The 21,014-nt window shown below is 36.7% G+C and overlaps 3 protein-coding genes across 5 annotated transcripts; 1 reads left to right on the forward strand and 2 right to left on the reverse strand.

The window, feature by feature from the left end:
- Positions 1 to 2,277: 2,277 nt before the first annotated feature.
- On the reverse strand, positions 2,278 to 4,683 carry LOC129367605 (uncharacterized). The gene is made up of 8 exons (XM_055042157.1): positions 4,640 to 4,683; positions 4,442 to 4,514; positions 3,854 to 4,243; positions 3,652 to 3,693; positions 3,416 to 3,539; positions 3,204 to 3,278; positions 2,498 to 2,576; positions 2,278 to 2,391 (listed from the first exon to the last, which is right to left on the reverse strand). Exons 2-8 carry the CDS (start codon positions 4,512 to 4,514, stop codon positions 2,317 to 2,319), a joined length of 858 nt encoding a protein of 285 aa, XP_054898132.1. The 5' UTR covers positions 4,640 to 4,683; the 3' UTR covers positions 2,278 to 2,316.
- A 2,443-nt stretch (positions 4,684 to 7,126) lies between these two features.
- On the reverse strand, positions 7,127 to 10,500 carry LOC129367586 (uncharacterized). Of its 2 annotated transcripts, XM_055042133.1 has the most exons (8): positions 10,388 to 10,500; positions 10,251 to 10,311; positions 9,372 to 9,761; positions 9,167 to 9,208; positions 8,933 to 9,056; positions 8,363 to 8,437; positions 7,824 to 7,899; positions 7,127 to 7,746 (listed from the first exon to the last, which is right to left on the reverse strand). In XM_055042133.1, exons 2-8 carry the CDS (start codon positions 10,309 to 10,311, stop codon positions 7,672 to 7,674), a joined length of 843 nt encoding a protein of 280 aa, XP_054898108.1. In that variant the 5' UTR covers positions 10,388 to 10,500; the 3' UTR covers positions 7,127 to 7,671. The 2 variants fall into 2 exon arrangements, with proteins under 2 accessions (XP_054898108.1, XP_054898109.1); XM_055042134.1 differs by lacking the exon at positions 9,167 to 9,208.
- A 2,021-nt stretch (positions 10,501 to 12,521) lies between these two features.
- On the forward strand, positions 12,522 to 20,916 carry LOC129367411 (TBC1 domain family member 15-like). Of its 2 annotated transcripts, none has more exons than XM_055041798.1 (10): positions 12,522 to 12,946; positions 14,971 to 15,156; positions 15,292 to 15,410; positions 16,288 to 16,391; positions 18,371 to 18,438; positions 18,515 to 18,661; positions 19,863 to 19,953; positions 20,060 to 20,208; positions 20,301 to 20,442; positions 20,523 to 20,916. In XM_055041798.1, the coding sequence occupies exons 1-10, from the start codon at positions 12,730 to 12,732 to the stop codon at positions 20,689 to 20,691; spliced, it is 1,392 nt and encodes a 463-aa protein (XP_054897773.1). In that variant the 5' UTR covers positions 12,522 to 12,729; the 3' UTR covers positions 20,692 to 20,916. The 2 variants fall into 2 exon arrangements, with proteins under 2 accessions (XP_054897773.1, XP_054897774.1); XM_055041799.1 differs by having other exon boundaries at positions 14,971 to 15,147.
- The last annotated feature ends 98 nt before the right edge of the window (positions 20,917 to 21,014 follow it).

Below are 21,014 nucleotides of genomic sequence, written 5' to 3' on the forward strand. Positions count from 1 at the left end.
GGGTCTGAGACCAATTTATGATGTAGTCCTTACTTCTAATCAAGTGACTATGCCAACAAAACTAACAAACATAAATCCAAATAAGTAAATAAATCTAAGAACTCTTAGATTTGGCCTATTTTATATTTTGATGCTTCCTACAAATGCAGGCGTCAGATCGTCTGCCAGCAGCAACATATTACTGTTGCTGCTGGCAGTAATAAAGCATATCAGGTAATGCTTTTCGTGTATTGCCTTTGAGGATCGATGAGTGTACACCAAATGGTCATTTTAGAGCCCTTTTTTTACTTAATACTCTGAATGATGTTAGCTGTGTTGGGGTCTGCAGGGGAGTGGTTTTCTTCTCCTTCGCAGGGCAGCAGGCTGATGGTATCCAGCTGTTACTCATCACCGCTAATCTGCAAGGTCCTTAAAGAGGAGCAGCTTCCCTGATTCAGATGCCAGATGGTTCTGCTTCTACTGTGGTACTCTGTAGCTATCAGTGCTGTATTCACAGTGTCCTCCTTGTTCTGACTCCTTCCCAAGTAGTCTTTGCTCTGAACACTCTCTGGGACAGACTCACCTGAAGGATCTGGTCCTCGCTGGTCCGTTGGGCCTTGCACCTGGGTAAATAACGCCCTCCACTCAGCTGCTGCCTGTCCGCCCTCAGTCTCCTGCAGGAACCCCTCCATCTGGAAACCACCACACCACGCCAACTGTTGGAACCCCCATGTACTCTCCTCTGCCTTCCTCTGCCTACCTCAACCCACCGACCGTAAGCCACCATCAGGTGATCCGGTCATTCCCCTCATTACTTCCCTCTTTAACCGCTCGCTCTTTTCAGTTCCTCCGCTGACCTGATTCCTCCCTGCTGTCGCAGATCGACGTCCCTCCACACGCTTCACTGTTAAGTAAATCTGTCAAGACTGTTTGAGTGTCTGTAGTTGTTGTTTGCCTTAAAGTCCTGGAAACCTCACATTATGACAAATTGCCCAACCTGCCTTTGTGTTCAAAACAAAAGAAAATGCATTTTTTGATTAAACTCTTTGAAATTATAAAATGATCCACGCTCTGCTTGTGGTGTTACTGTCCACACGACACTGAGCTAAAACAGGGATGGTAGCTGCATCTGAACCAAGATGAGAATTTGATCATTCTCAGCTGCTTCCACTTGCAAGATTGTGTAATAGAAATAAGGAAGGCAGTAAGAGGAAGCATATTAGATCAGCGCATAACTGTTATCTCCCTGTAATTTCACGGTTACCAGTTAATCATTACAAACTGATGACTAGTAGCAGTCCTGTTTAAAACAGAGCAGTTACTGAAATCCTGCCAGCAGACCTGATTTTAAAGTACTGTCGACATTATTATGTAAATCAAAAAATAATGCTGCATCACAGTATTTGCATTTTGATCACAACTACAATAGAGTTTATTCATGAATGGAGTTCACTATTATTAACATGTAAATATGTGTGTGTGTTCAGATGAGACTTTTTAGTCAGATTGAAAGAAACACACATTTTGAAAATGCGTATTAAACTTTAAGCCCACATTTCTATATATTTTTTTGCTTTTTTATTGGTCTAGTATAACATTCTAAACCCAGATGTCTTGTTTGCATGAACTGTAAGCTGAAGGTCTTTAAAATTAAAAGGAATAATATAAAAATCATTAATTTGCCTTGTATATATTTATTTATACTTCTCTTGTAGCTCTATTACAAAATGTCAAACGTCACAATTTGCTTACATTTTCAAAATTGATCCTTTAATAAGCAATATATAAAAATGTCATTTTTAACATGTTGACTGACAGTAGTTTACATCAGGTTACAATCTTTTATAAAGATAACTTCATGTACAGAATGCTAATTATTGGACAGTAAAATTAGCACCTTTATTGCCATTTAAAAACAAACATTACTGAGGTTTCTGTTTTTTAGTTAACAGAGAGACAGCAAAGAGCCTGAAGGTGGCAGACTTTAGTTCTTGATTCTTGAAAATCCTTATTGAAAACAATTTATTACGATCTCAGTGCGTCATGTTGCCAGCTCATTTCAAATGTGTGAGATTCTGGATTATTTATTTATTTTTATTATTGAAGCTTTGTCAAGTGAAGGTGGAAAGGTCAATCTCTTAGCAATGTGACCGATACAATGTGACTGCATTGGTCACGTTGCTGAATTAAGTTCCCTTTTTATTAAGCTTCAGAGTTTCCATGCATGTGTTGCAAACCAGTGCATCCTTAATCTAGTTGACACTTGAGATCCTTCTTATGGCACATGCATTTGAAAGCTAAATACAACCCTTCAGGATGAAAGCAGATGTTTTTTTTCTAAATTGTATAGTCCACATTTCCATAAATATTTTCCACAGTTTCCACTCGTTGGTCCATCTCATTTGCTGACCTCTAAAATGAAAGGAAAATGTGATCAAAGTTGATTTTAGATAGCTACTAGATATGCCTTGAAGTACTGTGAAGATTTTAAAATCTAATCATTGTAGATAAAATATACCTGCAGATTTAAGTAAATAGGTTCATCAATGACTTTTGCATCTGTAGGCATTTTATTTGATGTTTCACATAATGGTTCACTGGAAACAGGAGAAAATGGACAGTTTCAATTTGAGTTAAATTAAGTAAATGTGTTTGAAGTTACTAAGCTAAGAAGACAAAATGTATAAATAACAAGCGCAGACATTTTCAAAGACTGTTTTTCTAAAATTTTGATTTTATTTAGTAACAAAAACCAACCTAGCGCACCATCAATTGCCCCTACTGATGGCTCAAAAAGGAAAATGATTTGCAATGGCCTAGTCAAAGTCTGCACCTAATCTCAATGGAGATGTTATAGCATTGCCTTGTGCATGCCATTCTTACTACGTCTAGTAGTGTAATAATTGTCCCAACAGACTTGTGATGTTCCCACAAATCAGCTAATGGGCCGTTTATTATTTACCTCTCACTACTTTTTGAAAGCTTTTACTTATTTAACTTTGTCCACAGATAATTAAGGAAACTATCAATAACATCACAGAACCCCACTGAGGAAAAATAAAAAACAAGCTCATTATTAAACTATCATTTTGAAATAACTTATGTTGAGATTCTTCAAAGCTAAATTCAAGAAAGTAAAGCTGACAAAGCAGAAGCTAAATAAAGCTATAAGATTGCAAAAACACTTTTCATAGAATAGTATAATGCAAGAAGAAGATAAGAACCTTTTGTGTGGGGTTGACGATGTCCGTTTGAAGTTTGCATAATATCCAGATTCCTGACGCTTCATCATGTGTGACCTGGGATATTGAAGATAATCACGAAGCTGTGATACACATTACCAGCTGGGACATAGTGCATATATATGTTTTATATGTATAAAAATGTTTCCCATTTAAGGGTATCTACTTGTAACATCAGATAAATTGGTGCTTACCTCTTGTACGTTTTGTAAGCGACTATCCCAGCTGCAGCAATGATGAGAATGATGGGAAGGGGCACAAAGATGGCCAGGTACATCTTGATGTTCCCATCGTCATGCACATCAGGCATGGCGCTTGCTATGAACAAGAGTCATTTCCATTAAAGAAGCCTTACTGAAGATTTTTACATGGCTGCATTTGTTTCTGAGGAACAGATTGAATAAATAACATGAAGTAAATAAAATATTACTTGTAAACTCAAATGAGGGATAATCTGTGTGACTCAAGGAACCTTAGGAAAAAAAAAAGAAAACATGTTTCCAAACAGAGAAAATTTGATCTGTGAATGCAAGCTATAGTTCCCTAATGGAATGAAAACTTTGACTATGATAGAAAAACTTTAAATGTTGTAACAAGCATAAAATAGCTGGTAAAACTGAAAATATACTAACTTAAATTTTTTTCATCCACATAAAATTTGACGGCATGTTTCTTGAAGCTGTAGTAGTTGCTCCGTCCAGAAACCCGCACGTAGATTGATGGTTCAGTTTTCCTAATATTGAAGATTTGCAGAGAGCAGTTTCCATCGCTGGCTTCTCCAATTAGTTTTGTCCTTCCCTGGAAGTGTGGATCTATGCAAGAGGAGCTAGAATGAAAAGCAAATGCCAGCTTGTCGTTGTCGTTCCTGCTGCAGCTGCTTCTTCCATTTGTTTTCCAGTAAACTGTAATGTTTGTTTTTTGTTCCGGAGGAGTTTCAAATGTGCAGAATATGGTTATATTTGAGCCTTTTGTTGCAGTTATGTTCTGATTCACGTTTATCTTCCATTTAGGGTCACCTGTGTCTGAAAAACAAATTAAAAAATGCTTGTCAGGCAATAAACTTTTTGTGCATGTGTATACACACATATACACACACATGCATACATACACACACACATATACACACACATGCATACATACACACACACATATATATATATATATATATATATATATATATATATATATATATATATATATATATATACATACACACAAACCTTTAGCTTTTGCGATGTCTTGTGATAGCCGTATCCATGTTAGACTGAGATAAAACAGAATATGCGTCTGCATCTGATGAAAAAATGCATATATTTTGGTCAAAATAGAAACAAATATTTTAAAAATCCACATTACAACATAATTTAATTTTGAAAGATCAATTATATAAACTGAATCAATTGTACATAAATACTTACGGTGAAAACGGCCGAGATGCTGTTGGAAAGGTAGTTTCTCTGGGTCTGTGTTACTTACTAAACTGTGGCTTGAAAACTCTAGGGTGGGTTTCCTGTTGCACAGTCAGGAAGAAAAAGGAAGGCGACTAGAACTGAAAAATGACGCTGCAGCGTCGTCACATAAACTGCAGGAGAACTTGTATTTATGTACTGTGACAAAAATAACATTGCTTTCAACTTGAATAAAAGCTCCCGCTGCACCTCTGACAGCTCAGCTTGAAGTTTTACTGGTGTGCTTCCCAAATAATTACAATTTCTTTTAAAAGTTTTATATTCTGGTATAATCTTGTGATCCAGCAGTATCGGAGGAGGAGATTAACCTGTGACACTGCTGAAGAGTTCACCAGTCCCATTGCTCCATAGCAGCCTCGGTTTACGATGCTGGGTCTTGAGCCTCTCATCTTTCTCTGCACAATTCACAGCTGTTCCTTTATTAGGTTTGGATCAAGTCGGTCTACTGGCAGCACAGTGATCCCAACAAAGATTTAAAAAAGGTATTGATAGTTTTGGTAGTTTGGGCATGCACCAAGTCTTTTCCAAAAGTGAAGTCACTCAAACAACAGTGAAGATCCTCATGCATCTGTGAGCATCTCTGATGTTCTAGGATTTTGATAAGGATATATCATAACATATAAATAGGTTTAATTATGTAGCCTTCTTAACGACCATACGGGAAAGTGTTGGCAATTGTGGACTGCTTTATCTGCTGTCTTTCTCAATTCTCTGGAGTGAGCCTCCATAACTCACCAAACACTGTGGTATTTTTCCACTGCGCGTGTTGCAAGACGCAGATTTCACATCACTCTCACAGGCAATGCAAAAAATCCTCACAAGTCACAACAGACATGTTTGCTCAGGATTCAGAGCCTAATCTTCTCTGTATCTTGCCCTCCTATCAGATTGACGAGATACAAAAATTTGAGGAACTTTAGTCAAAAAATATTCCGTTCCCTCTGGAAAATGCAAAAGAGAGTTTTGGACGTATTTTCAGTTTCTCAGCAGTGCATCCGAGATGAAAAACTTAGTGTTCTCAATGTTTAGTTACTTGTTTATTTCACATAAATAGCTACAGAAAACAATGCGCTACAATTTCTTTCTTCAACTCGTCCGGCTTCTAATAATTCAAATTGATCCAGGTTTCAGACAAAATCCTTTATTCTATGCGACAGTTTGCAACATTTCAGGGCTGTGGTCTCAAACTCCAGCTAATGTCCTGCCACAAAACTCTCTGCTTCAGCTCACCTGGCTCCAATATTCGCTGAGGAGCAGAGCTCTGTAGCGCTTTACTGCATGATAGTGAGGCAGCCGCACCATTTAATTCAAATGTGTAGAACAAGGGACACAGCTAAAATCTACAGGTCTCCGGCCCTCAAGGAACGCAGTTTGGGAACACCGTTTCAGAGCCAAACAGAAACAAAACAAACTAATTTGTTACCATTCAACAGAACTTTGCAGACACAAGACAACCACTTTATGGACACAATGGATAATAGGAGATAATACAAAATACAAAACCAATATGAGGATTTTTGATTGTGAAAATGTGATCTATAATGCACATATTTTAAATATAAGTGTAAAAATCAACATAATTAATAGAAATAAAGGCTTTCAAACATTCATCTATGTGTAGTTAATCTAAATATTGTTGCAACTACTGATAAAGATTCTGAAATGAATATTCTCTTCAGTAATGTCATTTCTTTTTCAATGTATGTATGTGTGTCTGTGAATAAATTATTTTTGTTAATACATATCTCTTGTACCTGCTCAGCACTTCTGTAGTATTAGACTTTTTTTAAAACTACTTTAATTTTATTAATTTTATTGTTTATTCCTGGTCATTCATTTTATTCTTCTCTCATACCTTTAAAACAAATTTTCAAACTATGTCACCCATAAAAAAGTTTTTTGTTGTTTTAAACTCATCTTTTAAAACCGTTCTATAAGATGCATTTTTAACACAGGTCACTGATAGTAGTTTAAATCTGGTGATGTCTTTTATAGTGATAAATTCACGTACACAAGGCAAAACACCTGACAGTAAAACGAGCGTTTCTCATTGCTGTTTAGAAACGAGCATTACTAAAGCTTTTGTTTGTTTATGGCTAATGCCAGACTGAGACACAGCAGACAGGCTGAAGGTGGCAGACTTTAGTTTTCAATGCTACAGAAATCCTATTTGTTACATTCTACAGCATAGCACATAATGTTGTCAGGTGATTTTATATTTGTGAGATGCTGAACTTTCTGTTTTTAAATCTTTCTAAAGCGAAGGTGGATGGGTTCATCTATTACCCAAAGTTCATTGCTCACATTGCTGATGTTATGACCCGTCTGCAGGTGGCCGGGTCATAACACGAAGGATCCATCGTCTCCAGATCTCAAGCAGCCAACAGAAACAAAGTTTAACATTTTATAATATTTATTTTAAAAGGATGTATTTTTGAATGAGATGTTACAACAAGTAGAGCATACGGCTTCAGAATGAGCCATAGTGTCGAGAACAATAAACAAAAAGAAGCTACATGTGGATATTAAAACCTACCTATTTGAAAGTAAATAAAACAAATGACAAAAACATTCGTCCCTAATTAAAAAAACATGAGAAAACTAAGCAAACATAAACAGCAGCTCCACAGCTCAGTTGAGATGAGCTGAGGATGGATGGCAGGAAGTCCGCATCAGAAGTTTTTACCTCCAGTAAGCCACCAATTGGACGTCTCCACCGTCTTCTGGTAGCCAATCAGGGACGGGCACCTGCACGTCATGTTTGCATAATTAAGATTGCGACGCCAGTCCTGACAGCTGAATACAGTTTCCTTTTCATTAAACTTTGGAGTTTCCATGCATGTGTTGCAAACCAGTGTATTCTTGGCAATCCAGTTGACACACTTTAGGTGCTTCTGACTGCACTTTTGTATTTGAACACCTAAGACGATGCAGGAAAATATAATTCGTTAGGATGAAAGCTTCGAGACATTTGTTTTTTTCTAAGTTGCAGAGTCCACATTTCCATATATATTGTCTACAGTTTCCACTTGTTGGTCCATTTGATTTGCTGATATCTAAAAAGAAAGGAGATAAATTAGATCAAAGTTGGAGTAGGATTTTAGATGTAAACATTGCTATAAATCCAAATTACCTGAATATTCAGGTAAATAGGTTCATAAACGTTTGGATCTGGATTAATCTGGTTTGATGTTTCACAAATTGATTCACTAGAAAAAAGAGGAAATAGGGGAGTTTCAATTTCACTTAAATTGTAGAGTAAATAACTGCTTGCATTTACTATGGTAGAAAGAAAAAATGATATAAATAGTAATCACAAACATTCACAAAGCTTTATTTATAACACATTAATGCTTTAGATACAAAATGCAGTTTTCGATTGATGGTTATGTTTATTAAGGGAAATCATCAAATCTACCTCTTACTGGCTCAGAAAACAAAGGACTGGTAGTGGCCTAGTCAAAACCTGAACCTAATTTCAATTAGGATGTTATAGTGCGACCTTATACAAGTCAGTGTACCTGGACTGTAATACTTCTGAAAAGATCAGTGGGCCAAAATGCCTACATATGAATGTAAAAGACTCTTTGCCAGTTGTTGGAAAAATGTAAATGCTTTTTTATAGAACTGCATAATGCAAAGAATTTATCTTGTGAATTTTAAAAGCAGAACCTTTTGGCAGTGGTTGATGATGCCTGTCTGAAGTTTGCATAATATCCAGATTCCTGCCGTTTGAACGTGTGTGACCTGGGATATTGAAGAAAAGCATTGAAGACCTGTTATTTGTAACTGATGCAAAAAAAAAATAACACAAAAATATAAAAACATTGGATTAGATGATTAGGTAAAATATTTATCTTGTATAAAGATACAAATACTTGAATCAGGTATTTACATACAGTGCAATAAAACACAGTCAGTGTCTGATCTCAATCAGACAAACATTTTTGGTCATTTGTCTGTTAAGAATTCATAAATTATGTTTATTTATAAATTCTGCAGAATAAATATGGGGAAATGTTATTGCTTTTTTCAAATTCAGGAGTTTCCATCTTTTTCATCTCCAGTAGAATTACTTTTTAAACTGTATGACCTGGACCAAACATGTGCCAGCAGCACTTTACTTTATTCCCAGAAGGCCAATGACCGTATCATCTGTCAGTATCTCTTACCTTATATTCATATATATCCACTTCCAAATGCATTTTATCTACTTGTAACATCAGATAAATTGGTGCTTACCTCTTGTACGTTTTGTAAGCGACTATCCCAGCTGCAGCAATGATGAGAATGATGGGAAGTGGCACAAAGATGGCCAGGTACATCTTGATGTTCCCATCGTCATGCACATCAGGCATGGCGCTTGCTATGAACAAGAGTCATTTCCATTAAAGAAGCCTTACTGAAGATTTTTAGATGTCTATTTGTTTCTGAGGAACAGATTGAATAAATAACATGAAGTAAATAAAATATTACTTGTAAACTCAAATGAGGGATAATCTGTGTGACTCAAGGAACCTTAGGAAAAAAATAAAGAAAACATGTTTCCAAACAGAGAAACCTTGATCTGTATGACTGCAAGCTATAGTTCCCTAATGGAATGAAAACTTTGACTATGATAGAAAAACTTTAAATGTTGTAACAAGCATAAAATAGCTGGTAAAACTGAAAATATACTAACTTAAATTTTTTTCATCCACATAAAATTTGACGGCATGTTTCTTGAAGCTGTAGTAGTCGCTCCGTCCAGAAACCCGCACGTAGATTGATGGTTCAGTTTTCCTAATATTGAAGATTTGCAGAGAGCAGTTTCCATCGCTGGCTTCTCCAATTAGTTTTGTCCTTCCCTGGAAGTGTGGATCTATGCAAGAGGAGCTAGGATGAAAAGCAAATGCCAGCTTGTCGTTGTCGTTCCTGCTGCAGCTGCTTCTTCCATTTGTTTTCCAGTAAACTGTAATGTTTGTTTTTTGTTCCGGAGGAGTTTCAAATGTGCAGAATATGATTATATTTGAGCCTTTTGTTGCAGTTATGTTCTGATTCACGTTTATCTTCCATTTAGGGTCACCTGTGTCTGAAAAACAAATTAAAAAATGCTTGTCAGCAACAGATAGATATAAAGACATATAGACAGATAGACATAGATAGATATAGATAGATAGATAGATATAGATAGATAGATAGATAGATAGATAGATAGATAGATAGATAGATAGATAGATAGATAGATAGATAGATAGATAGATAGATAGATAGATAGATAGATAGATAGATAGATAGATAGATAGATAGATAGATAGATAGATAGATAGATAGATAGATAGATAGATAGATAGATAGATAGATAGATAGATAGATAGATAGATAGATAGATAGATAGATAGATAGATAGATAGATAGATAGATAGATAGATAGATAGATAGATAGATAGATAGATAGATAGATAGATAGATAGATATAGATAGATAGATAGATAGATAGATAGATAGATAGATAGATAGATAGATAGATAGATAGATAGATAGATAGATAGATAGATAGATAGATAGATAGATGTCAAACCTTTAGCTTGTGATAGCAGTATCCACATTACAGTGAGATAAAACAGAATTGGGAGCTGCATCTGATCAAAGAATGTATATATTTTGGTTAAAACAGGAAGAAATCTTTAAAATTATACAGCTTTTTTATGTACTCACTGTGAAAAGGATCCAGACGATGTTGGTCTTTAACTATTATGTCTGAGCACTAATGTGAAAACTTGTTGCAAGGCTGGGCAGCATGTGAAAAAGGAAGGCAGCTCTGACTGAAATGTGACTCTGCAGAGTCTCCACCTAAACTGCAGAGGAACACTTACCCATTTATTGTGACAAAAATGACCTTGCTTTTAGCTTCAGTTGGCACTGAAATAAACTAAGTTGAGGTAGTTTGAGGTTTTACACCTGCAGGTGTATATCAGACATAACCACATGAATCCCCCTGTTTGCAATAAATTCATATATGTGTTTCACTTTTGAATTGAATTACTGAAAGAAATTAATGGTTTATGAATATTCTAGTTCATTGGGTTTCACGGAAACACTTTATTTGATGGGGTGTGCATAAGACTGACATTTATTTACCCATTAAAGTGACATTGTTTACAGAATTATGCAAAGTTGGCACTTTTAATGGACTTTCAATGCAACTTTTAGAGCAACTTTGCATTAAAGTGTCATTATTCACCCACTGACATTTCATGACAACATTCAAACATTCATTAAAGACTCCTTTATGTTTATGACAGCCTTATACACACCCGTCAAATAAAGTGTAACCAGTTTCACTTTCATTCTATAGAAATCAAACAGTCGAATCAACAAGTACAGAGAAGTAAAAGGAAAATCATAAATTATACATTTCTTGTTGTGTTTTCAGGCTTTGAATGTATTCATTTGTTTGCTTTCTCTGATTAAATAAGTTCTGTATTCTGGAACCACCAACCCTTTTTGCGTGAGCTGTGAAGTGTGTGAGGTTTGACTTGTCAGGAGGAAGTCAACAAACTAAGGGTGTTTCAAGTTACCAAACTGATGTAATTCTACAAAAAGCTTGAAACTGCTGCACAGTTTAACTTTGGGCAGCCCAAGCAGGTTTTTCTCTGCATGTTTTCAGATCATACTGAAACGACCTTTGTGATAGTCATTTTTGTGCCAGGTTGTTCATTTTATGTGTATCTTTCTTTGCTCTGTAACAAACTGGAATTCTTTCGACGTTGTGGCCTCCTGACCTGTGGCCCAGACTGCAGCCTCATCACTGCGCTGCACAGGAGAAACTCGGTTTAGAAAAGGCATTCACACAAACTGACTTGAACTGCCAATAAATATGTCAGCATTTTTGTTCATGCAATTTCTTTTTCATACAAATTGATGACTCAGGAAGTGGAGAAATATCCATTTCCATAGTAAAAATGAGTCAAGACAAAAAAGGTCAAAGTTACTTAACATGATACATAGGGAGATACATAGTTTTTTTTTCTTTTTCGTTTTACAAAGATCTGCATCGACTGGCACATTTCTTTACTCATTCATTTAATCCGTCAACGTTTTATAAGGTTTAACACTGACCTTCTGCAAACAGCCAGATGTTTATTCTGAGCAGCATTTCCTCAAAGTCTTTAAGGCTCAGTGAAAATGTTGATTTCAATATCAAATTATTTTTTTCTTTTTGAGACCTATTTTCAGTTTGTTGGTCTCATTCAGTGGAATGGGAGTAATTTTACGTGATTCGTAATTCACCACTGAACTGTGACTTCTTAACCCTCTCAGGATGAAATTACTTGCAAAGACTGGCTAAGTTGTTACAAATCTGCAACACCTGTCTGGGAGGGTTAAAACACCAAAAAAAAAAAAAAAAAAAAAAACAAGAACAAAGAACGCCACCCATCTAGAATTAAAAAAGTAGTCCATTATCGATTTCAAGAAATTGATAATGGAGGCAAACCAGTTTTTTTCTTTAGACACATTTTTACAGTCAGCATTCTATAAAGACAACTTGTCCTTAGTTTTTTTGTTTGTTTTTTTCAAATTTACCTTCATACCACAAATCTCTTCTCCCTCGACTTCCCTAAAACACTTGCAATCAGGATGTCAATAAATTTATTAGAGTTTTCATGTAGCCTATTCACTGTTATGTGCTGCAAATACTTCTACCAAATTATTTTCAGTGTGTAATTACATCGCAAAGCCACTAGATGGGGTCAGTGCGACATCCACGCTGCTTCCTGGTGAACTTTGCATCATAAGGAGGGACTCCACCTGGAATGTGGGCTAAACTTTAGAGGTACAGTCATATGACTTCCAGTTGCATGAATGTGAGGGATAAAACCGAGCTGAAAATGCTCCCTGCTGGAGATGTCGGGTGTTTTTGTGGGCCGGATCTTGACCCTGCGGGAGCCGACGCTTGGCCCACTTCAGCGCTGATCCCCGCGGATAAGAAGACGGGAGTAAAATTTCCCGGGATGACGGCAAACTTCAGTGCGTGATCGCGAAATCTACATACATGCATGGAGGAAGATTTGCGCTTTGACGGGAAGCCGCCACTGACGGTAAGGGAAGATCCGGGCAGCATGAGCCGACAGCAGGCAGAGATCCCCCATCGGAGGAGAGTCGCAGCGGTGAGCGCCGCCGCTCTGTCCGCCTCACGGCTCACCTTACCCGGGGTCATGGACGCAGAGGGGAGGGTCGACGAGTCCAGACTGAGGAGGCACATCTTCAAGAACGGTAGGTCACTGTAAGTGTTGATAGCATGGATGAAAGCTGGAAATAAAATATATTGTAAGTTTAGGTCAACGTTGAAAAGTAATTTATTTTTTTCAATAATAATGTATTTCCAGGATGAATATAATTCTCATACCGTTTTTAAATCTGATTTTACGCTATGAGGTTTATGGTGACCCACTGGTTTTTAAATAAAAGCCAGTCTTTGTTACAGTGCAGCTGCACCAACAACACTTTCTCACACAGATAAAAACCCTGAGAGGTCAAACATGTGAGCTCAAAACTCAACTACAGTATCTTTCTTGTCCTCAACATCCTTATCAACAATTTCATATTGTGCCAGTGCTTTTGACTTGAGGTTTGGTTACTGGTATAGGAAGCTATAAAAATAACAAAAAAAGAAAAGAAATTGCTGGACCTGTGTATGGATGCCGAATGATTTTGATTCAATATCTGTATTGTCTAAAACAAATAAACTTCTGAAACCCCTGGGATTAGCATCCAGAGGTTTTCTGGTTAAATGGTTAAACCGTTTTTATATGATTTATATTATTTTTATAATTTTTATGGCTTCTCTCCTGTCAGGAGAAAACACCAGGTTCATTAGATTGTGTTTATTTGTGTTTATTAAAAGTTAATCAATTGTTACGACCTGGTGAAAACATGTTTCCTACTTTATTCAGTGGGTCATAGAATCCAAGAGGATAATGTATTTTGTTGCTGATAACTGTTTTAACAATAGACGTCTAAGCATATACTGTTAATTATATTCATACAGCATTCATATTTGACTCTGTTTTTTTCACCGCTTATGAAATTCAAAAAACATGTGCAGGTCTGCAAAGGTTAAGAGACCATATTTTATGTTACAGACTCCGATTTGTTGTCGTTTTGAGAGAAATTAGCGTATTTTATTGATTTATTCTTAACCCTCTCCAGGCAGGTGTTGCAGATTTGCAACAACTTTTTCAGTCTTTTGCAAGTATTTTGAGCCTAAGAGGGTTAAATCCATTGACAACTTTCTTCAGAAATTCTTACAGTAAAAGATGCAAATTATAGGCCTGATTTTCCACATCACTGTCAGGTTCACATAATCGAACTAATAAGTAGAAGGATGCATTCTTACACTGAATCCAAAAGACATGAATAGAATATATGTAATGAAAGTAGAGATGCTTTACAGATGAATGTGCAGTCTGGAGAATTCAACAAATATTATCTCTGTTGAGATGCACTGTGACCCTTTGATCGCGACACCAGGAAGTCAAGTGATGCTTTGCTTCAGGCATTTTTGTTTGAGTCACAATCAAACCATTCTCCTAATAAATCTGAGATTTCTTTGTACGTACATCAGATTCCCCTGGGGGCACTGCGTGACCACAGTGATGAAATGATAGAATTTATTTATATTCATTAAGGAATGACTGATTTAAGAGAACAGAAATCTCAATAGTTAATGTATGGGAGTTAAACACACAACAAAACCTGTGGATGCAGCAGAGTGTAAGTTGGACCTGAACTCATTAAAAGAAGCAGGCGGCAGACATCAGACGTTACCAAAGAGGCTGTGGGGATGCCACATCACATGTCTGTTAGCAGGAATGTTACAGCTTACCCTGTTTCTGAGGCCTCACTGAACTCCAGCTCTGCCTAAAGATAACCAAAACAAGATCCAATTTTCTACTTTTCTTGGATCAATTATTTAACTTTTTTTTTAGTTGGTGTATGATGATTCCCCCCAACCCCCCAAGAACAAGAACTGGACACGTGACACTTTCTGCTTTTCCTAACATATCCATTTTACAAGGATTTTTATTGGCGAGCCAGACATATTCGACTGTGCCAACCCTTTGTGCTGGCCTGTGAAATGCATTTCCTTCCTGAATTACATTCAAGGAGTGCAAATGATTCACACGCTGCACTTTGAACACACCTTCCTTAACGTTTTGTTTACATTTGTCAACTGAAGAGTTGTACTTCTCACATCCTCTCATTAGATGCGTTCAACTCTCTTTTATTTGATCTAGGTGGTGTGTCTCCATCAGAGCGAGGCCTGGCTTGGCGTTTCCTGTTTGGCATGTACCCATGCAGCTCCACCGCACTGGAGCGGTCTTTGCTGCGGGAGCAATTGCTGGTACGTTACCAGGTCATGAAAAGGAGGTGGCAGCAGTTTCTCCCCTCAGCGGTGCGAATGCAGCTCAACGGTACTGATGGTAAAGGTCCAAACATGCACAAACTCTGATACTAATGGGAAGCAGAGGACTTTTCTTTCTGCTCTGACCCCTTTCTCACCTACCTCACCTCCACCATGTTTTCCCTTCTGTCCCCTAAACACTTGTGCTGAGCAGCCGAGTTGCTTGCAGCGGTTCGGTACTTTGACCAGAGGGAGGCACAAACCCAGCAGCAGGACCAGGATCAGTCTGAGGAGGTGAAGGACAGGCTGGCATTCTTGGAGCTTCAAGCTCAGGTTGACATAGTCATTGTTTGTATGTATAAATGTCTTACATGTGTTGGTGTAGATTAACCCTCACGATTTAGAATAGTTCAGCTCTTTTAACCTGGGTGTGGTGAAGTCGATCTGTTTAGGAAAGCGACCAAACAGGATCTAATTATGTTAAACAAACATAATCAGATGTTTATTTAACATAATTTATCTACTCAGATATTATTTGACATCTCCTAAACCCTGACGGTGAGCTCATGTTGTATCATGTCGTTTCATTCCAACAGCTTACTGTCTTCAGCCCTGTTTTTTTTTTTTTTACATAAAAAGAAAGTTTATAGAAAAGAACATAATTTTATTCAAACATAACAAGCTGAAATCAATTCAAGTGTTGTTCATATAAATGGAAAGATAAAAAATTACAGAAATTAACCTTCTATCCTTACAGCCAGTGAATCATGTTTTATCTAAGATAAGGATTTTGCTGCTGTGCTTTGCAACCAAAGCAGCTCCAAATCAGTTGAGCGCAGCATCAATTAAAGAGTGTTGAAAACTGTCAAATTTAATGCAATAAAAATACCTGAATAAGTTTTTTTTTTTAACTGAATGTCGTCACAAGCCAAACATGTTTGAGACAAAAGGAGACTTACAGCTGCAACTGCAGGAAAAAAGGATTCTGCACAGTATTGAATTGAAAAGCATGTCATATGTTTAGACTTTTATTTTGAAAATGTTAAGATGTGTGCAATTCTCCTTGGCATTTATCCACTACTGCAGTGTGCAGTAAAAAGAAAAACCCAAAGAGACTAATTATCAAAAACACCTTGGCACATTAAAGTTTTTTCAAAGCACAGTAAGACAACTTTTTATTAACATAGTTTTTACATTTACTTTTTAACAGATACTGTTTGAGCGCATCACGTTTGACCTGGAGGAGCTGCGGGAAGCCGCACGAATCATTGACAAGGATGTTCCCCGCACAAACAGAGACCTGAGCTACTACCAGTGAGTTTTTTTTCTGTAGTTATTGTTCCTGTCTTTACCAAATCCTGCGTTTTTGTGAATCTGCCGAGTCACTTTTGGATGAGGTGGAGGTAGAAATGCCACAAAGATAAAGGCACACCACTGCCATTTTATGTACAAATGTGCTGTTTTTTTCCTCCACTCATGGTTTGGTGGTAGATTTGGTGACAGTAAACAATTTGACACAAGTTCATGTCTCACTTGAACAAGGTGTGTCTTGTTTGAGATTAGTCATGCATCCTCAATTTACTCTCCAAGAACTCATTTGAGTTCAAGTGAGTGTTGATGCAATTTATTCGTCTATCCAGTGCACCCACAAAATACATGACAGATACTGTCAAAAATCGGGACTCGTCACACTTTTGTGTGTGTCCAGAACTCTGATTACAGTTCATTTGGATGTTATTGTTATTGAATTTGATATTTTCTGTCATTATTTGGTGTGTTTTGGGTTTTTATAATTTCTTTGTGCAGTACATATTCTCGGTCTGGTCAGATTCCTTTCACATCAGGTCTGTATTCAGGTCTCGATATTTCTCATTCTCATCATTTTTGTTTTAAAGGTCTTGCCGTCTGTCTGTTTACCTTTTCTCCCAGTTGCACTTTGTAATCAACCACCTGCCTCTGGTCACACTCCTCTGTATTTACACTGTGGGATTGTCTTTGCCCTCTGCTGAGCTCATGATAGGAGATACTTCTCAGTGCAACGCTGGTAAAAACGTTGCTAAGGGATTAACAAAGGAGCCATGTTGTGATGACTTCCTGAGTTTCAGAAAGAACAAGAGCTTCTTAAAAAGACAAAGGCCCAATTTCAAGGTGTTAAATTAACAATGTCAAATTGTCATATTTGATACATGTAGCATTTTTATAACTGAAGGTAACATAATTACTTGACTGTGCCATAAAATGGCACAATGTGGCAGGAAAATAATACTGCCCCTTTAAATTTTTTGGCTTAAACTTCTTTGCTCTTCACCTGATTTTTATCAGTTTATTTATTGTCATGATGTTATTCACAAAAACTAAGATAAAAAAAGATTAAACTGTTTTATACACCTTGTCATTGAGCAATATAAACTACATTATACTCATTGATATTTATCTGACCTTGATCTTTTTTTTTTTTTTTTTGCAAATTCCAAACAGTGATTTCTTTCCTATGCGAGTTCATGTGAAGTCACTTCTGTCACCTCTGATAATTGTTATTGCTGTTTTATAGAGTTACCAGTTGAAAAATGTTCCTAAACTTTCATTTGTATTCCACAGGATGATGGCAATGACAACAAGTTAGATGTTTCTTTTTCCACTTAAATGCGAGCACAAAGGGCACAGATTACATACAGTCTGCAGAATTGTGGCATTGCCTTTGAATTTTCATTATTTCCTAATCATTTTAAAGTTTTGTAAAATTAAGATTTAAGAAAATTACATTTTTTTCTCAGGAAAGTCTGGATTTTACTATGTAAATATTTTAAAAAAAAATGTATTTCTGCCTGACTTCTCTCCCAGTCCTTTATGCAGAATATGATTCCCGCAGCTGGAATCCTAATGCTAATGTGTTTGTTTCTTCTTCATACTACTATTACATTACCTCATTACCTCAGCTGCCTTTTACCTGTTTGTTCCCTGAAACATATCATCCCAAATTTCTTAGTTTAAATCAGGTGCTGGACTTATGTGTAGTTTAAAACATGCCCTACATTACAATAAAAATACTTAATATGATGTATGATTCTTTTAAAGGAGTGTTTGCATTCTTCTCCAAACCAATGGTTATAAATAAAAAGATTGTGGGGAAAAGATGTGGGCAAGATGTCATGAATAACAACAACCAAAAAATAATAATACTAAAAACATTTCTTTTTCAATTTCAGGCGAAGTGTATATATAGTTTGTGTCTAATATACTGAGACATTGGAAACTTTACAGATCTTTCACAAATCACTTGTTATTGTCTGCAGAGAGGAAGGTTTAGGGAATCTGTTGGTCCTGAGAGACATCCTCATCACTTATGCTGCTTTTCATCCAGGTAATCAGACCAAATCAGCCCAAACCAAGGTTTATTTTTCCTCTGATAACTTTCGGTCTCGTTGTTGTTATGACAGAAGTTAGCTACGCCCAGGGAATGAATGACCTGTGCAGCAGGTTCCTGGAGGTCCTTGACTCCGAGGTGGACACCTTCTGGAGTTTTTCCTCCTACATGGAGAAGTTCTCCAGGGATTTCATGGCTGACGGCTTACACAGAAAAATAGGTGAGATTAACAGTCAGAAAAAGCAATTTTGTTTGTAGCAAATGTCACAGCATCAGCATAATTAGTTTGCTTCGTGCAGTATTTCTTTCTCTTTGACATAACTTTTTTCTTGCTTTAGATGTTATTGATTAAGACTCTTTTTTTATGTTGACTTTAGACTGTGCTAATCTTATTTAAGATTTTAATTATGATAAATCACCTTTGCATTATTCTATCAGATTCAACACAACCTAATAAAATTATTTAAGCAGGTAAATATGTGTTTATTTCAAAACCTTAATTCGAAAGGTCTGCTTAAATGTAAATGGTTGGCTTGGAAGAGAGTCACTTTTTTTTCTTCAAGATTCAAATGTTTTCTTTTGACAAGTTAGTTAAGAAAAATAACCAGAACTCCAAATTATTTGGAATCATGACACACACAAAAAAAAACTTCAATAAATCCTTTGTGGGCCATCATTCTGATATTTTAAAGAAATATACTTTGCACTTCTTGGAAAATATAAATCATAGAAAGCTTTATTTGAATTATCGGTTTTTCTATGGCCTTGCTCCTCCATCTGAGAACTATAAGAGGAGACACCAGAGGACAATCTCTCCAAAATATTTGGACTCTCTCTCTAAGTCCTGGTGAATTTATAAACCACTCACTGTCAGGCATCAGCAGCACTTCTTAAATGAATGCTGCCAAGACCGAGCACTGAAAATATCAGGTAATCAGAATCCTTTTAGAAAAATCTAATTTCCACCTTTGTTTCACAAAACAAAAATGATTTTAAATAATGTGCTAATAGTTTTATACCAGTTTTAATTTCAATGCATAATAAATACATATAAAAAATGATTCATGAAACCTGCATGTGTCCAAGATCTTGTGACTATTTATTTTCACATAATGGAGCTACACATAATATAAAAATGAATTCATGAAACCTGCATGTGTCCAAGATCTTGTGACTATGTTTTGTTCCCAATTTCAACTGCAAAATACATTTGAGACCTCTAGTGGTTAAACACAGTAAATGACATTTTCCAGCTCAGAAAATTGTGTTTGTTTTGGGGGAAACATTAGAACATTTATTGTCTGCCATTGCCAAACAGAAAAGTTTCTGAATGGTAGGATGTTGATATGAAAGTTCAAATCAAGTCTTTTGTTTTGAATGAGTTTGACTTGAGCTGGAAATGTTTACTTACTGTATTCCAGAGCTGGAGGCTGCTTTGTTGAAGGAGCTGGACCCTCCACTTTATGCTCATCTAGTCAAAGACAACATGGAAAGTTTTACATTTTGCCACAGGTAGAGCATCTGTAGCATATTGCACACTTTGTTTTAATGACTTTGTTGTTTTATTTCAACGTGAAAGCGTATCTTTAAGTCTTTGGTTTATATTCTTTGTGTTAAGGTGGCTGCTGCTGGGTTTTCAAAGAGAATTTGAGCACAGTGATGCACTGCGTTTGTTTGAAATCTTGAGCTGTGACCATCTGGAGCTGATCTCACAGCAGGTTGACCGCGCTCGATATCAGGAGAGACTGGACCAAAAACACTACACAGGTGAAACGCAGATAAAAAGCAGAGTAATTGCACTTAGACTTCTCCGGTAAAACACCTAACATTGCTGTATCTTCATCTTACGATGTTTCCAGGGGACAGATCAGAGTCACCACAGCAAACCTTCAACACAGACTTCACGTTTGAGCTCTTCATCTGTGCAGCCATCCTGCTAGATAACAGAGAGTCTCTGCTTCGGTGCCGAGATGACGTGCAGCTAATCCAGTTTACCAGCAGGTTCGATCCTGTAGCTCCTAGAGGACACATTTGGATATGTTTGTCTTTTCAATGTATTAAAAACACTTTCTTTTCTGCAGTCTTCAGGGAAAACTGGACCTGAACAGCACTTTGGAGAAAGCAGAGAGCCATTTCTACAACTACTGCAAGCGGTGTGCATGGGATTATATGAATGGGCACTGCCGAGAAAACAGTAGCAAACCCGAAGACTTCTTTTATCAACTCCGTAGTTTGTTTGTCCTAAAGTGACAACTTTCTCAGTTGCTATAAAATCACAGTTTTCTTCTGTCTGACATTTTCCTACTGGGACATATTGTTTGATTTACTTCACCTTGAAACCCCCCCCCCACTTGTTTAAAGCTGCTTAATTGCTTATAATTACTATTAATGTATAGTATTTATTAAAAGTTATTCTACAACTGTTGTAAGTTATTGTGTTTACAAATGTTAACAGCATTAAAAACTGAGTCTGAGCTTAATGGTTTTATGATTCTTGCATGTGAATTTTCACTTTATAAAATAGGGGTATGCTGTTATGCAACAGTCCCACATCAGCAATGCGTTGATGTGCT

The sequence above is a fragment of the Poeciliopsis prolifica genome, unplaced genomic scaffold (genome assembly GCF_027474105.1).
Source record: "Poeciliopsis prolifica strain line A6 unplaced genomic scaffold, Auburn_PproV2 SCAFFOLD017, whole genome shotgun sequence".
In the NCBI taxonomy this organism is placed as follows: domain Eukaryota; kingdom Metazoa; phylum Chordata; class Actinopteri; order Cyprinodontiformes; family Poeciliidae; genus Poeciliopsis; species Poeciliopsis prolifica.

Bases quoted from the DNA above. Each gene is read 5' to 3' on its own strand.
- LOC129367605 (XM_055042157.1), bottom strand. From the start codon at position 4,514: ATGCAGACGCATATTCTGTTTTATCTCAGTCTAACATGGATACGGCTA. The intron at 3,694-3,853 runs GTTAGTATATTT...TTTTTTCCTAAG, and splicing joins TGTGGATGAAAAAAATTTAA to GTTCCTTGAGTCACACAGAT. The intron at 2,577-3,203 runs GTTCTTATCTTC...TCCTGTTTCCAG, and splicing joins TCGTCAACCCCACACAAAAG to TGAACCATTATGTGAAACAT.
- LOC129367586 (XM_055042133.1), bottom strand. From the start codon at position 10,311: ATGCAGCTCCCAATTCTGTTTTATCTCACTGTAATGTGGATACTGCTA. The intron at 9,209-9,371 runs GTTAGTATATTT...TTTTTTCCTAAG, and splicing joins TGTGGATGAAAAAAATTTAA to GTTCCTTGAGTCACACAGAT. The intron at 7,900-8,362 runs GTTCTGCTTTTA...TCTTTTTTCTAG, and splicing joins TCATCAACCACTGCCAAAAG to TGAATCAATTTGTGAAACAT.
- LOC129367411 (XM_055041798.1), top strand. From the start codon at position 12,730: ATGGAGGAAGATTTGCGCTTTGACGGGAAGCCGCCACTGACGGTAAGG. The intron at 12,947-14,970 runs GTAGGTCACTGT...TATTTGATCTAG, and splicing joins GAGGCACATCTTCAAGAACG to GTGGTGTGTCTCCATCAGAG. The intron at 15,411-16,287 runs GTTGACATAGTC...ACTTTTTAACAG, and splicing joins TCTTGGAGCTTCAAGCTCAG to ATACTGTTTGAGCGCATCAC.